At 44.4% G+C, this 16,729-nt stretch overlaps 3 protein-coding genes across 7 annotated transcripts; all 3 read right to left on the bottom strand.

Moving 5' to 3' along the window:
- Nucleotides 1-369: 369 nt before the first annotated feature.
- Nucleotides 370-4,797, bottom strand: LOC134031266 (ER lumen protein-retaining receptor 2). Its single transcript, XM_062474832.1, has 5 exons — nucleotides 4,502-4,797; nucleotides 3,081-3,181; nucleotides 2,548-2,706; nucleotides 2,192-2,444; nucleotides 370-1,832 (listed from the first exon to the last, which is right to left on the bottom strand). The coding sequence occupies exons 1-5, from the start codon at nucleotides 4,590-4,592 to the stop codon at nucleotides 1,798-1,800; spliced, it is 639 nt and encodes a 212-aa protein (XP_062330816.1). The 5' UTR covers nucleotides 4,593-4,797; the 3' UTR covers nucleotides 370-1,797.
- Nucleotides 4,798-5,150: 353 nt separating this feature from the next.
- On the bottom strand, nucleotides 5,151-13,363 carry rab40b (RAB40B, member RAS oncogene family). Of its 2 annotated transcripts, none has more exons than XM_062474371.1 (6): nucleotides 12,541-13,363; nucleotides 9,004-9,064; nucleotides 8,050-8,110; nucleotides 6,727-6,804; nucleotides 6,305-6,527; nucleotides 5,151-6,035 (listed from the first exon to the last, which is right to left on the bottom strand). In XM_062474371.1, the coding sequence occupies exons 1-6, from the start codon at nucleotides 12,707-12,709 to the stop codon at nucleotides 5,740-5,742; spliced, it is 888 nt and encodes a 295-aa protein (XP_062330355.1). In that variant the 5' UTR covers nucleotides 12,710-13,363; the 3' UTR covers nucleotides 5,151-5,739. The 2 variants fall into 2 exon arrangements, with proteins under 2 accessions (XP_062330355.1, XP_062330356.1); XM_062474372.1 differs by having other exon boundaries at nucleotides 12,568-13,363.
- An 882-nt stretch (nucleotides 13,364-14,245) lies between these two features.
- Nucleotides 14,246-16,449, bottom strand: LOC134030948 (cytochrome c oxidase assembly protein COX11, mitochondrial). Of its 4 annotated transcripts, none has more exons than XM_062474376.1 (5): nucleotides 16,236-16,449; nucleotides 15,405-15,763; nucleotides 15,133-15,288; nucleotides 14,830-14,955; nucleotides 14,246-14,609 (listed from the first exon to the last, which is right to left on the bottom strand). In XM_062474376.1, exons 2-5 carry the CDS (start codon nucleotides 15,759-15,761, stop codon nucleotides 14,427-14,429), a joined length of 822 nt encoding a protein of 273 aa, XP_062330360.1. In that variant the 5' UTR covers nucleotides 15,762-15,763; nucleotides 16,236-16,449; the 3' UTR covers nucleotides 14,246-14,426. The 4 variants fall into 4 exon arrangements, with proteins under 4 accessions (XP_062330360.1, XP_062330359.1, XP_062330358.1 ...); XM_062474375.1 differs by having other exon boundaries at nucleotides 15,405-15,829; nucleotides 16,232-16,447; XM_062474374.1 differs by having other exon boundaries at nucleotides 15,405-15,829; nucleotides 16,236-16,447.
- Between the last annotated feature and the right edge of the window lie 280 nt (nucleotides 16,450-16,729).

Raw genomic sequence — 16,729 nt, 5'->3', positions numbered from 1 at the left:
TCTGTGAAAGAGGTTACGTGCAGTCCTGTCTTTTTATCACACATGAACCCAGTCAAACAGAGGGCCTCCCGTGCACAGCCTTCACTGTAGGGGATATGCTAAACCAAACCGGCCTGTTCACACATGGGAGACGCCTTTTGCATGGACGGAATGCGACAAAATATTTAAGCATGGCCACAATCTAAAGGCTCATAGAAGCGCCATCATCCAGAGAAATATCACAGTACCAACATGTTTCTGGTCACCATAATAATACAGTACTATAAAAAATATATATATATATAAAAGACATCAGTCATACACACACATCATATCATCATCTATCCTTCTGTCATCAAGTTGTAATAATTGTTAGTCAAACATGGGAGCAAGGGTTTTCCTTCGAATCTTTATTTGTGGCGGCAACATCATGCAAAACAAAGCTTATAAAAAAAAGGAAACTACTGGAATGCTTTCTATGCGTGGACAATGATGGCAGACTGGTGTCAAGAAAGGTTTGCTGGTACTCCTGTCCAACAGTGTCCATAGTATTGTGCTCAAGCCCAATTATCTACAAGAAAATCTCAGTGAGCTAAGTAATATGCACATCAAGTAGACAATTCTACAGACACAGCTGTTTATTGAATGATAAAAACCCTAACAGTCAGTGAAGTCCTTTGAAGTTTATTTTCCAAAACAGATGACAACCGTGGTCATAACCTACAGTATACTACCAATCAACTCATTTCGATGAAAGAGCCGATGAGTAGTCGTTACAGGTGATGCACCAGATAATGAGTATAATAACAGGTGATACACCATCACAAACCCTGTCTAACAGACATAAGGAATCCAATTGGAAGATGGTGGTAAATTTGAATAAAGAAAGCAATTTACAGCATTGAGCAGTTCACCAGCTGTTTTACACAAACTTGATTGACAGTTTCAGGTGAATTCTACCTTTTCCATTAGTATTTTGAGAACTTGTTACTGGCCACAGCTATGTGTCCCAAAGCCAGTATAGTGAAAGAAGTTCTGCGCTTTTGTATCTACCGTAGATTCAATCATCTCATAGTTTGGTGTTTCATTTAACACATTTCTTTAATGTAAACGTAAAAGATTACGTTCAAGCTGAAGTGGGTTTGTTAGTGAAATGGAAAAAATACTCTGACTAACAAGGCTTTGGGAAACCTAGCCGTCAGATGACAGAGGCTGTAACTGGCCATCTACAGGAATGTGCATGGGGCTAAACAACGGAACAAAACCGTCTGGGGAAAAAACAAACAAAAAAAGTTTACCAGCAAAAGCGCAGGGCTCTGATTTCTCCAGATCATGCCCCCTCAATAAGATTCAGGAAAACAATGTACATTTATTGAGATTGCAAATACTTTTACAAACGATTCAATCAATATCAATCTCCAACCACAAGAAGTCTGCTCCAATATCTTACAGTGCCAAATCACAGGCAATCAATGTTTTCAACTCTTAATTGCCAATGTGTCAAATCATAGAGTACACATCTTTATGTAGAAAACCTTTCTCACTGTGTTTTTCTTTATACAGAATAATAAAAAAGTTAAGGCAAGATGCATCAAACAGAAATCCGAAGGCTGTGGGTGCCGGCCGGCTCTGGAGCCCCTGACTGGTCAGACGACGAGACAGGACCCACGGAGAGCCATTCCCATTCGTTCTCTGTCTCAGGCATCTTACTCTGGCTGGGGATGGGGGGCGAGGGAGGGTGGGGGGGGCACAGGGTCTTCTGCTACCTTACCCCACCACCCTCTCCTGCGAGTCTGCCAAATCTCAGATCTTTGGCACTTAAGCTGGCAGACTCAGCTTCTTTCCTTTCAAAACTGAAATAGAGAAGAGAATGTTAGCGCTCCTGCCTAGCCGAGAGAAAGTTCTCTATAACTGAGGCAATCTTAAAGCCCTTCTGGTAAGGCTGCATACGACTGAACTGACACTGGACTTTAGAACCAGCAAGGTTGAGTGACTACTTAGTTAACACTGCCTTTGGCTGAAAACACTATCTACTCGTCAATACATGGCGCAGAACAGATAACATCAGCCAACGTACAACCTGTCCTACGTCTTGTCAGCCAAGACAAAAGTCAAAGCGCACTCAACCTTTAGTTACGTTACACTAAACTATGAAAAAAAGTCTGTATCTCCACTTCCAAACCTGGTTGAAAACTCCTTGCCCACAACTGACCTTTCGTTACGTAGAGATAGAAGAAGTCGCAGTAGAGGATTGTCTGAACCACCCCGGCCACAATGGCGATCATGTCGAAGAAGCCCTCGAAGTAGAAACGCCAGATCCAGTTGATGAGGTAGAGCGCGCGGTAGAGGCCCAGAAAGAACAGGTAGTGGGTGGTGATGGTCTCCGCCTCGCCGGTCTTACTGATCATGAAGAGCTGGGGCAAGATGGCCACAGACTCCAGGTAGATGGAGAACGTCCACAGGATCTAGAGTATGGGGAAGGAGACAAGATGAGGTGAAGGAGATGGTTAGAGAGAGGACCAATGGGTAAGTCACAAAGGTATATGTGTGTGTTTTTGTGTGTCTTACCTCTAGGGGAGAGAAGTCATGGTTCACCAGGAAGGCCAGTCCTCCGACAGGAACCACCAGGAACTCCACTCTGAAGGTGTCATGGTTACCGTCGTATGTGGCCTTGAACTTGGCGTAGATCAGGTAGACAGTGGCATATGCACAGCCAATATAGATGACCTGAAACAGTTTCCATCATTAATTACCTGTTCTGAGAGGACCTTCATATACAGTCCGGCAAACCAAAACCCCGATCCACTTTTCAAACTCATTACATTATCATTACCATTAGAAACACCAAATTCTCTGCTAATGTTTGTTTTTTTGCTGAAGGATTGTACTATACTTAACATTGTGTGCATAAGGTGTGGGCTATCAGATGTTTTGAGGAACTTGACATTCAGGGGTAGGCTCAACAATGCAGTGACAGCATACACTGTTGGATTCATGGCTGGATGGCACACTAAGTCTATCCAAGTAGGATATGTTTCTTTAGCACACAAAGGAGTGGCGGTCTGTGCATGTATGTGATCTTTTACACGTGTGTCTCCTACCTTCATGGTAGTGTTGTAGAGCGATATGAAGGAGGTGAGGAGGTCCAGGTAGCGCGTGGTGAAGACCAGGGAAAACAGGATCTGGCTTTTTCCAGAGATGCCTGGAACAACACAGTGTCAGTAAGTAAGCACAGTATACCATCTATCCAACAGTCCACACACACTGTTTAGACAGAGAGATAAGTCTGTCCACACAATCAAGAGAGAGAATGTGAGAGAAAGTTCATCTGTCCAGTGAAATGACTGCAATTGAAGATTGTTCTACCAGTCAATACACAATGAGATCACATACAGGCAGGTGATGTATCTGAAGGGCCCAAAAATTCACGTTTACTCCCCCCGACTCCTGGTTGATAGAATCTCAATGGCTTATCTCCATAGATGATACAATTATTATTAAAGCTGTCACGGTGAGGATGCACTTCTGTTTGGTTTTCTGTTTAAATAAACTATGTAGCAGGATGAAACTTTGATATGTTATCATAATATGACATCGACGTCTCCAGATGCAGTGACGGGCTTTTACACTTTTTAGTGTAGGTACTATTGCAGGGATGTACAGGACAACACATTTTAACCATTAACAACCATTTATCCAGATACAGTTAGCGACAGTCAACCACTTCCTCTGACAATCGGAGAACCACGTTCCTGTCTGTAGCTTGCTTGCTGCAACAACTAGTGCTGTCTTAGCACTTTGACTAGTTTATGTTTCTCTAAATAGATGTTGCTAACATTACTAGCTAGCGACTTGCCACGTCACTCCTAGGTCAAATCAGGCCAGTCGTCGTGCGGATGAATTGATAAAGTTAAGCTCACAGTTTTCCGCCACAACGGAGATGATGAGCAATGACATACCACACACTAAACGGGTTTAGCTGACCATTCGCCCGGTTGCTTCCCTCGCCGGTGCCCCTGATTGACGTGAGCGAGTGCATTGACAGCAAGAGAAGCAGCTACTGGACAGCAAGCTGAAATGAATGGGGACTTCACAGGGCTCGACTGGTCGGCTAACGTGTGTTACTAGCTAACAACTGCGTAGGCCAGTGCGAATTAACTCAACTATTTATTACATTCATGATCACACACTATAGATTTGCACAAACGCATTTGAATGTAATGCATTAATGAAAGCGACATATCTGTACAGCCTGCATGCTAGTCTAGTATGAACTGTATTCCTACTTAAAAGCTAGGTAACGTTAGGCCGTGTTGGATGCAGAAATGCTATGCTACAGCTAAGAGACCAGCGAACTAGACAGAAGCAGTCAAGCCGGTTAGCTATTTAACTAGCTGGCTAGTATCCACTGTATGTTGACTAGTTAGTAACCACGTTTCATGCAGCTCTATTAATAGGGCTCAAAACTAAGAAAGATTTTGCGTGGTTTGTAAGTTGCACCAAAATAAGGATATTTACTCACCGGCACAGGACCTGGTTTTCCATATTTTTAGCAGCAGGATGATGATGGCTGCTAGGTGGGAAAGATCGCCGGTGAGTCTGAATATGTTCATGTTTCTGCAGGATGCAGGCAACAGTATCTTCTCTAAAGCAAACCAATTTCAGTCAGTTCAGATATGTCTTGCCAACCTCCGTTACTAGTCGTTTAACAACCAAACAAGCGGGTCTGTACGACTAAATTCCTACTCCTCGATGTGAAAATGGCGAGTAATGCGCGACGTGGCCCGGTTACGTGGCCAACGATTGTAGCAGCACCCAATGCAAGCCGGGAAAATGTTGACGCTCATAGAGACGGAAGAGCGACACACCCGTCAGTGGAAGGCGAGGCGGGGCATGTCTGTGATTAGGGTTTTATTACAAAGAAATGGATTACTCACAATTAGGCTAGTAACTGTATTTAACCCTTGAGAAATTACTAACAATTTATTCAAGAAGAACCGGACCACACATAACCTGATTCAAAGAAGTTTGGGGTTATGTTTTTAAGATTATTAGATAATACAATTATGTTTTTCATCTGGTTATGGAAAAAACATTGCATAGTTCTGCAGTTCTTTAATCCCATACACTATGTATCACCAGTATTATGCTACAAGAAAAACACCCACAAGGATTGTTTGTGAAATTTATTTGAAAGGGTGTTATCAATATTTATTATTGTGCAAAACAGGCGCATTTGTTTGTCTGTCTTTGGTGTTGAGTCACCTCTTCAAAGATTGTACACTGTAAACTGAAACCAGGTACAAACCCTACTGCGAATAACAACAATATAGTATCAAACGGACACATTTTCTATAGTACAAATATAATACACAAAAACATTTTTTTTCTTCAAGAGTTGCTGGTTTGAAATGCCACATTACATAAAGTGAGAGAAGCATTTTAAAGCATTGTTGTGAAAAGGTTTTCTCGAGCCGTAGTCATTTATTCACATGCACTCAGTGACACGTAAGGATGCCTTTGAAGGACTGCATTCGTGGACTGAACCGATAGGACATTAGCATTTACGGCCTTGTTAAGGGTGTATCCAGCCTCTCTTGGCTATGGCACCTTTCCAGCTCTGCTCTCCCAGCTCATAGCTTAGGGCCTGAAGCTCTGCGTTGTTTTAGCACAGAATAGCTGTTCTGAGCAGGGGCCATTTCCTGTTCCCTCTGAGACAGCTTCCCATCCTGCAAACTCTCCCTTTCTGTACTGCTATTGCTAGGATATCTTGCAGCTGTTACGCGCACAGCTCTGGGCTGGGCTGACTGGTGGGCGGATGAGTTTGGGTTTCTTCAGCAATACCCCTCCTGTCCTCTTGATGGCACTGTGATCACTGGGAGTGTTGGCTATGACGGAGTAGGAGCGTCCATGCATCATGCGTGCGTTGAGGCCGTTGGCCATGGAGAAGGACTTGAGGTGTGACTGCAGGGCCAGAGGCAGAGGCAGCTTGTCCACCAGGTGGACCGGGGTGCATGACACAATGGAGCGACAACACAAGTCCTGTAGACTCAGCACTGTGAAGGGGGGAGAGAGGGGGAGGAGAAGGAGGGAGGAGATGGAGAAAGAGAGGTGGAGCGTCATTTTAAAATAAGCAGTTAAACACCACTAGAGGGCATGCTTATTGGAAGTAGAAAGAGAACCAGGATATGACATCAGTTCATGAGCTTACAGCTCACTGTTTCTTGCTTAAACAGGACAAGCATCACTTACATACAGACACTACGTTCCCTCTCTCACGCTCACACATATAAACATACACAGGTATACACACATCCACCCTCACCTCTGTTGGGCTTCCATAGTCTCTCCATCCCATGTCTCATCAGTACCGTCCGGGCCAGCTCTGTGAAGGACTCTGTGATGTTGAAGTTGCAAAGGGGGCTGACCTCAAAGAACGTGACCTTTAACCTCTCAGCGTACAGCTGGGCTTGCTCCGTGGTTACCTGACGCTTGTAGGCCAGGTGCAGGCGGTTCCCTACCAGGATTTTTGGCACTCCTGGTGCATGCTGGGAACCAGGAAGAAAAGGTGAAGAGAGGGAGAGAGCTCCTGTGAGAGTGCTTGCTGACGGTAGACGGTACATTTTTGCACACCCAATGTGTAATGATGTCCATCCAATTGATTACATCTAAATTTAATTTGCTTTCAAATAGACATCAAAGGTACACACTGCACACTTGGATTTCACAGAAGTAAGGAAGTCTCACCTCATCTATCTCCTTGATCCACCTGTCAATGCCATCGAAGGACCAGCGATTGCTGATGTCATAGACCAAGATAACTCCCTGAGAGAGATAGATTTATTTGGCTTTGATTGAGAGTGGTATTCTTAAACACACAAGCTCTGTGGTTCTCAGATCCAGCACTCATATTACAGTGTGAGGTAGGAATGTCTGCTGACAAGGGAACCCTAGAATCCAGTGGGAAATGACCCATTCCTGTGTACTGTAAAGGAAAACACAGAGTTTGTTGAACTGCAGTTAGGTTTTTACCTCTGGGACCAGGAACTAGTGTGTTTGAATGTGAAGATTACTACACATACACGCTTGTGCACACACACACACACACACACACACAAGTACACACACACACTCACTAACTTGGATGATTACTTTGTCTATGTGGACACAACGTTCAAGCTGCTGGCGGGGGTGGCATCATCACCATGGTTACTATAGTGTGTTCACAGTAATGGGTCTATGAGTAAGGACAACAATATTAACTTAGCGTCCTTAGTAGGTGAGGACAATACGGGGGAACACTGGTTTACAGTTGGTTTAGATGGGTTTCTGTTTCAATGATAAGTGTGACTCAACTCACATTTTCAACTCCAAAACGTTGGCTCACTTAAAAGTGTGATGGGAAGACAGTAATTCAGTATCCACAGTTGTTTTAGGAGGAATGTGTTTACCAGATGTATTATGGTTTTGATTTTGAATTTTCCCATTAGAGTTTGAGGGTATTGTTTAGGGTTTATTACTGTTGAAGGCTTTGTTGTTAGATAGTTTCATTGCTGAGGGTTTGGGAATGTTGCTGAGAGCTAGAGGCATTGCTGAAGGTTAGGTTATTCTGGGTTCTTGGTTCTTTAGGATCAGAGGATCTTCCCAGGGCTACAGTGCATGCTTTAAAAAGCATTCATGGGCGACCTAGCCTTCACTCTCATGTGTGTAACCATCACTATAAAGACAACAGACACCCAACCACACATCCTGTTTCAAAAGGAAATCTGTAACCTGTCTAGATGGATATCAGATGACGTTGCTGATCGAATAATGGAAACTTTATCAGTTTTTCCTTGTTTCTTATGGGGAACCTGCGTGGGAAAAGCTGGGAAAAGCTGACATGTATGTTAAAACACCTGAATTACTTTCAAAATACTCTAAACCAAGATTAAGTTCCCAAAAGTTCCCATGCCTATTCAGTTTAGACATACCAAAGAAACCCTTGGATAACAATGACATGGACACATACATACACATGCATTTTGAACACATTCACATACATACACACATACATATTCACACACCCACCTGTGCCCCTCTTGAGTAAGATCTAAATATGGTGCAGAAGCGACCTTGGCCCGAGGTGTCCCTGAAACACACAAGGGTCAGAGGTTAAGCAGCTGTCAATCAAACCAACACACACTAGTGTCTCTGCCTTCTGTCCTGGCTTAGTGAGGTGTGAGGGGAACGTCCCTGCTGTAGCAGGGGCCCCACCCATCTAGGGGTCAAGAGCTCTGAATGTCGAGAGGTTGAACTCTCAGGAATAGCGTTTGCAGGTGTAGAGGGTGATTGTTTATGTACATTACACTGTAACAAATCAAATTCACACAGTTAAGATCTGACCGAGCATGAGCAGTGGGGAGTTTGTGCAGGTCTGAATTCCAGAGCAGGGTTTGGTTTGGCAGACTGCTGCTCTGCACTCAGGAGAGAGCAAAAGCTGACTCACACACAAAAATGCTTGTATAGTGCTCATGAACAGAATCATAACTGTACTGATGTCCTATAGTCCTCCGACAATATACAGTATAGCATACTAATGTAAGGCTGAACCAGTGTTTCAATACGGGGTGCCTGCTGGCTCAAGGACCAAGCTGATGCTTTGTCTGACTCAGTACTGCCCGTTCATTTGTGTATTTCTGGTATGATATAAAATGATGCAGATCAATAATCCCGGATATTGACTGTTCGTGAGTGAGAGACTACATGAAGGGAGAGAAGAGAACCAGCAAGCCTCGTTCACTGGTGGACCCACAATTGCAAGTTAGCCAGCAGTGACTGGAGTGTAGCAAAAAGAGGCAACCCCCCCCCCCCCTCCCCACCCCTCACACCCCCATTCTGCTCAACCAAAACGTCTGAGCCTGTAACACATCAAACATGGTTTCTGATTAACTATTCAGCACAGTCTAAAAGCAAAATCCTCTAAAAATAATACTGGCATGTGATGAGGACCACGGTTTGTGTGTGCGTGTGTGGGTATGTTACCATAGTTGGAGTTTGATTCTTCTTCCATCAAGGAGGATAGTGGTCGTCTTATAGTCAATTCCTGTCAACGATGAAAAACATTCTCATTAAATCACTGTTCACTTCGGTCTGAGCTGTCCTTATCCTCCAACACCTCACAGGTGTCTGATGGGAAAATGCAGTTGCATGTGTGTGTCTGTGTGTGTCTGTGTGTGTGAAGCCAAGGTAGGCCTGCCAGCTAACACAGCCATGTTATTGTGATGTCTGTCAACAAACATTAGACTGATCATGGCTGCTTACGCAACATCATCACTCCAACAAGATGTTTTGTGTGTTTGTGTCCGTCTGTCTCTGTGTGTCAGAATGTGTGTGTGTGTGTGTAGGTCAGATTAGACTATTTTTTATCTTCCAGTGTTGTGACAGAGGCCCCCTGAGTGGCCATTCTATGAAGCCTGCCTTCGCCAGCTGGCAAGCAACACGTTACATAACATCCCACCTCTCCTGTCCTGTCCTTCTCGCCCTCCATTGACTAAATAATGAGTAAGGGTTATGGATTGATCGTTCTGCTACATAATCCCTGACTGGAAAGGAAGTTTTGTTTTTTAATGGATGATCAGGTCTTGTGTTAGTGTTGGTTATAGCAGGCACTGGACTGTACATGTTTATGGAGCACTTCGGGATTGTATACAAACACACACACACATCCTATCTCCAATTCTCTTCCTCTCTCTCCCTCTCTCTCCCTCTCTCTGCCTCTCTATCTTCAGTTCCTCCATATGCAGTTTTCTGCTCTGTACAGATACAACACTGACTGCAATGGATGTTAAAGTGTGTTTGTATTTGTTAGTATAAACATACCTTGCTCAACATGAGCAATCCCCGGTCACATAAGCCAGGAAGGGAAAACATCCAGATGCCACCACTGATCTGGCACAAGTTTATGTCACTCTCTTTCTCTTTGTTACCCTTTCTGTGTCTGTCTCCATCTCTCCACCTCCCTTCAACTCCCTCTCCCCTCACTTTTGTTTTTGTTTATCTCTTTCTCTCTGCTGTATTTAGATTTGATGGATTGCATTATTTCTATTTGTACTCTCTTTTATTATACTACATGCTGCTCCTCTCTTAAGCAGTAGTGTAAATCTGTGAATGTGAGAGCGTTAGTGTATTTATTGAGCCTTACGATGGCTAAGAGCACTATGTATTTAATTCCAGGGAGCTTAGCCATTTCCTGTTAATTACTGTAATAAAGAAGGAACCTTCAGTGCTTTTGTTCCTATAGATGACGCTTGTGACAGTAGCATAATATTAACAGCTAATGTGTGTGTGCATGCGTGGGTGTGTGAGTCATTAGAACCATCATTGGGTACTGTACTATGTTTGGATGTTAAAACACTTGTATCCTTCTGAGGTGTGTGAGTCACAAACACACACCGGTGGGGTACGGGGAAGCTATCTGCCTGACATTACAGAGTGGCACAGTGATGGGAATTTCATAATCTCTGGTCTTTCTTCTTCTCTTTCTCTTGCTTTCTATTTCCCTGTCTCTCTTTTTCCTTTTCTCTATCTGTTTCTGCCCCTCTCACACTCGTTCTGTTTCTCTCACTCTCTTGTCTCTCTGTGTTTTACAGTCACACACACACACACACACACACACGCACACACACACACACACACACACACACACACACACACACACACACACACACACACACACACAGGGGAGTGACCCTCCTATTAGCATTTTGGATCCCATATACAGACACAAAAACGTCTAAATGTGTTAAATCCGAGAATGTTCTGTATTGTTCTTTCAGCAAGGTGCAGGTGCCCGTGAGACAGAGAGGACACAACACAGGTCACTCCTCTCCCTTCCTCCATTTGTCTCCATCTCTCTATTTCACCTCTCAACCATCTGTTATACAGTGATGAAAGGGACAGTTATCGCTCTCTCTCTTCCCATATGCCATGTCTAAAGCACGTGCTGTATTGAAATCCACCTCTTTTGTCCTTTTCTCTCAGCTTTTTCTCAAGAGAGACAGCTGCTTCTACTTTTGAGCGTCTGAAGAAATATTGACAGTACACGTGTTTGTATTTTTTTGTGTGTCCTGAGATGTGATGTGTGTTTCATCCAAGGTCACTTTCTCTGTCTGAGTTGGGATCAAAATTAGTCATCCTGTCCTGGCATCAGCATCCCCCACAGAAAAATACACAAATACTTGCATGCCACCTCACACACACACACACACACACACACACACACACACACACACACACACACACACACAAAGGTCTGTAATCCAAACAGTTCAAATACAGCCTTTGACTCTGTTCTCAGACGACCAGTTTGGAGGTCTTCTATACAGAGGTGAAAGGACTGTGAACCAAGTGGGAGGGAATACCAGTTATGGATACAAATTGCAGTAATAAAGATAGACCGAAACCTTTAAACTCAATGAAAAGATGAGTCTGCTGTGGAACATGGGCATGAATGAACAACTGAAATACTACATGAATTAGCTACATGAACATATCCCAGGTAAATGATAGAGAAAGACAGAGATAACAAATGAGATGGAGACTGCATGTTTTCTGTATGCTTTGGTGGTTTGTTTGTTTGTTTGTGTGTGTTCTGAGCTGTAACCAAGTGACCCATATAGAAGGTTCTGTGGCCAGAGTATTGGATTCCAAGGAGGAGAAAGAGAGATTCCAGAATTCCTGTGGTTCCTCTAGTGAGAGGTTCTACAACCTTACACACACAAACACACACACACAAATATATATAATTTCATACACAGACACATTCATCTCCAGAATTAAATAATTGTGGTTGCTTTACTGAGGACTAGTAAAAAGGCAAACAGAGAAAATAAGGTAATTAGCAGCTCATTTAGTCTAATCAGTCACAGCTGTTTTACTGGTCCAAATCTACCTACGGGTAGATATAAAGTAACCTGAACCTGGTTCCTGTAGCAAACAATCAATATACAGTTTCAGAGTAGAAACTACAGTAGAAACTAGATTATCGGTTTTGGATACTGCAGTTTTCCCACGGCTGCAGCAACAAGCACAGTCATGCCTGGGATGTCAACATCTGCTGGGTAGAACCCTCCTACTGTTACACCTGGAACCACTAGAACCTGCTGCTCAGTTCACACCTCCAGCTCAGCTGCCACAGATAAGAACAATGTTGCATTCTAGTGTGAGAGGGATGTGAAATCTGAACCTGAATCCAAGAAAAAAAGAGCACCATTGTTGTATTTTACTAACAACTTCACTAAACCACTTCCAGTTCAGACCAGTCTGTCCAATCTACCACTGTCTGTCTGTCTGTCTCTGTCTGTTCTATGTCGGTCAGTTTAGTCTTGGTATGAGACTCTGATCCTAAATATAACCTTCTGAGGAAGATGTCTACTCCTGCTTGGCCATCGTCTGACGTCCAGTGTAATCCAAAAGCTCAAATAACATTGACCATGTGCAGAGAGACTGCAATGTTTTCAATTATAATTCGTCAAGACACTTTTAGAACCTGAACAATTGTAGTAAAATCTGTGATGTTACCGTTTCTTCCCCATCTTGCACACGTACCCATGTTGTAACCATAAGGAGACTCGGTGGCCCCATCCTGGAGGCTGGCCAGTATCTCCCCTTTCCCAACATCGCTGTCCCCGACCAGGAGAAACTTGAGCAGAAAGTCGTAGGCCTTGGCGGGGCTGGCTCTGTGAGTCATCCTCACGGAAAGGGACTGCTGTGTTCCATTGTGGAACGGTGAACAAGAAGCGCGTCTTCTATCACTCTCAGCATTAACGGCCCATTCCAGGATGGAGCACAGGAGAAGAGAACTGCAGTGTGGATGACAGATTACCGTTTCACTTCACGTAGCCTATTGTCTTTTTAAACTTCTGTAAATGCTTCTCATGATTGGAATTCAAATACAAAACTGTCCATGACTTAAATACGTTCCATAAGTAAAATTTGACAATCAGCGGTCCTTTTAACGACCCAAGCTTGAGTGAAAGCTACAAGTGTCCAATTTGCCACTGATGCGACACAATGTAACATAAAATTGTGTAATGTAACGAAGACCACGAGTAGCCTAGTCCAGCAGCAACTCGCGTGCGGGCGTCTTCCTTCATTCGCTAAAGCACAATTCCTTAAATCCCATTTTCGTGAATAGAAATCTTGTAACGATTGAGTCCTTTTAAGGACTGTCAGCCACACTGTGCTGTAGACTATCCTACATCTGGCGATTCTCTTTTAGTCATCCCGATCTCCTGCTGGTTCCTCCGACGGAGCGGTGGAGGGTCGGGCTGTGTGCTTTGCTACGGTTGGCTCATCCATTGGGTTGCTAGGGCAGCCTTGAATCTGTAGTAGACGCTGAAAACGTCCGTCAAAAATCCATAAATACCCATGTTGATGGAGGGGAGTGGCGAGCTGTGGATTGAGTAAGAATTGGGGGCCGCTGACTGCAGTTCAGTAACGTATTACTTCATCATGCTGAAGGATAAACATCGATCTATATTATCTGGTCCTGGGTCAGTGTTGGGGACCGCCAGCAGCCTGACAGGGCCAGAACAGCATGCTCGGTTTGTTGTTGTTTTGGCTCACCACGATTTCTGACGTAGCCCCTTGACAGAGGAGACAGGTCGGATTGTTTAATTTGAAAACAATGACCATAAAGAAGGCTACATTTTGTAGAGAAAGCATGCAACCACTGAACAAATGACCTCATAATGATATGCCAAATGGATAAACAAAGTCGGCTTTACTTTTATAAAAAAAGTAGGGACATCCTATGCAAAAATAACATACAACGGTACAACGATAACAGTGCCTAATCCTTGGGTTGCAGAGGTATCTTATTATTAACAATGTTGAGGATGCCTCAGGTCTGTTGATCAGACTCCGTTATGTAATGCAGAGGAGCTGGCAGAACTGAGACCATTACGTAATTACCGACGGTCAGCTCTAACATGCCCAAATACATTTGTTACGTCAATGTCGGAGGACAATAAAACTTGATCAGCCCTATACACACTGCAGGAGTGTCAGGTCAGATCACGAGGCTTAGCCAATGTTGACTTTCAACCATGTCCAGCGTCCCAGCCGTTTTTATATATCACATTACCTTACTGACGGTGAATATAATCTTACTGAGTTTTATCTGTGGACACGAAAAGTTACAACCCTCTGCTGCCATCTAGTGTTGAAATGGTGGTACACAATGCGATTACATCTGTCATGGTGATAATCGAATTCCAGAGGCTAACACAAAATCATAATTTATTTTACAACACGAAATCCACATGAAATGGTATCTTGGAGCATTCTGATTATCTATGTACATACACTGTCTCTTCTGTGTCCTCCTTGAACGAGGGGAGCGTTAAACAACGATTGTGAACATGGTTTAGTCTGTAGAGCGGCTGTTGGGCCAGAGCACAGCTCTAGCTGTACCCAGGCAAAGGCAGCTTCTGGCCCTCCTTGGCCTCGAAGAAAGTGTAGGAGAGGGTGATGGTGTCGACCCGCGCCATGCGAGGATCCTCGTCAAACTCCGGGTCGATGTAAAAGAAGACGGGCATGTCCACCTCCTCGTGAGGATTCAACCTCTGCTCTTCAAAGCAGAAACACTGAGAGAGAAACACACACACACACCCACACCCACACTGTGTCAGTATTTCTACGTGCAGACCCTTCACTACTTGCAGCCGATTTATACTTCTCCGTTTTTTTTCTTGTCCGTGATTTTACACAATCACTCTCTGTGTGAGTTAGACTCATCAATTGGACGGAAGGGTGTGTTCCGCTACCCAGGCGCCAGAGTCCTTCCTGCAGTCTAAACAGACCTACCTGGATCTTGTTGAAGTACTGTCCTGCATCAAAGGGAACCACGTTGTAGGTGGAGATGCCAATAACAGGTTTGTCTGTGGGGTTCCTGGCTTTGTAAAATGCAAGGGCAGTCTCTCCTGGAACCACCTGAAACACAAACACACATCATACAGACACACACGCACAAACACACACACAAAGAGACAAGCGATAAAGATAGATAGATCTTAGAGGAACAGAAGATGAGGGGAACAGACTGATGACCAGGAAGGGAAAGACTGAAAGAAGCAACAGCAGATGTCAAGACCATGAGTCCAGTCTTACATAGATTTCTGATTGCTGAGGACGGAAGTTCCACTGCATGCTGGCGTGGGTGTCGGCGTTGAAGGTGATCTTGATGATGCGGTCCTTCACCGGCTTCATGGTTTCCACCTGCTCCGTATCGTGGCCTGCCACCGCGGTGCCTCCCAGCCCTGACGCCTAGACCGCAGCAACACCGAAGACATACACTGACAACACCTTCAAGGCCTATACCATTCCAGACACGACTGTAATCTGATCTGTACCTCTGTACTCTCTCTCTCCCTCCTTCTCACCTGGCAGTACAACCTGTAGAGTGGCACTGCAGCGTAGGACATGCCAATCATGCCCACCCCTGCCGCAGCAATATAGGTCAGCACTGTCTTGTTCCGGGTCCTCCATTCCTCCTCCTGATTCCAGCCGCCCTTCTTCCTCTTAGCCCCCCGAGTCTGGGTGTGGAAGCAGGGAGGAAGCTTTCTGAAGAGAAGCTGCTGCGTCTGGCTGTGCAGCCCTCTTAGCCCTTCACTCTGCACATCTCGCACACAGCTCTGTAGACCCCTCGAGCCTCCACTCTGCACACCCCGGAGACAGGACAGCAGGGCTGAGCTTTGTGAGCAGGCTAGGCTCTGGCGGAAGAAGATGGGGACTGGCATGGCTGCGGGGAAGAGGCCAACGCTAGCCTTTAGACTAATCCTATGTTGCCTCTCACAGCAGGAGTTACCTGGTTAGGGAAAGATACATTATAAGTTCTACTGGCTTGATAAAGCCTGCAGTTGTCTGATGCTACCTAACAGGTGCCGTGTAACCACCACATAATCGATGTCGACAGTACAAGTAGCTAGCTAGTGTACAGTACATGCTGTGTAACTATGTGGTGTGTCTAGGATAGCGAGAAGAGCTAGGTCGCATGTGTAAAAGATGTTTGAAAGACGTCCACTCATGGAAATATTGAAAAACACAGTTATCCGTTACTGTATCAAGATGTAGTAAAGGATTTAAAGCTAGTATCTCGCTATCTAGTGCTACTGTAACTATTTTCTAGTTTAGACTGTGCCAGCTTACGATGACACTGTACGGGTTAGTTTTACGTCGCTAAAAGATTAGTAAGCAACTTTTAGATTACAAACCTTACCGGGAAAATCTGTCGTCAAATTCACCCTTGGATTGCATGTTACAAAATCAACACGGGTAGATTGTCATAGTGGTGGTGCACCAGCTTGACATTCTCGGTGGAAAGGAATTGTTAATGTCAATGGTTCCGCATCGTTGGATGTTCTGCAGTCACTAAAGCTAATAGTTTGTATTTATTTTTTATTTTCGAAGTTTCCTGTTGACTTACACCGTGTCCTTTATAGCTACAAACCAGACAACCATTTACACGTATGCTCAGTTTTAGACGGACACTTCGGGCAACACAAAACATTGGGTAACCCAAAGCGCCACTAGTTGTAGCTGCAATCCTTTTGTTAATACCAGGTGTCTTGAAATGCTATCTTACCTTGTCTAATGTGACCTACCAGGGCTTACTGGCTCACATCAAGGTTAAGGTTAGGGTTTGCCCAATACCGGTGTCGTGCCAAGGCACTTATCCCCATCAGGATTTGCATCCCCTGGCCGCGGG

The sequence above is a fragment of the Osmerus eperlanus genome, chromosome 12 (assembly GCF_963692335.1).
Source record: "Osmerus eperlanus chromosome 12, fOsmEpe2.1, whole genome shotgun sequence".
NCBI classification, from domain to species: domain Eukaryota; kingdom Metazoa; phylum Chordata; class Actinopteri; order Osmeriformes; family Osmeridae; genus Osmerus; species Osmerus eperlanus.
Note: the sequence above shows the minus strand (reverse complement) of the source record. Positions and strands in the feature narration are given on the sequence as shown.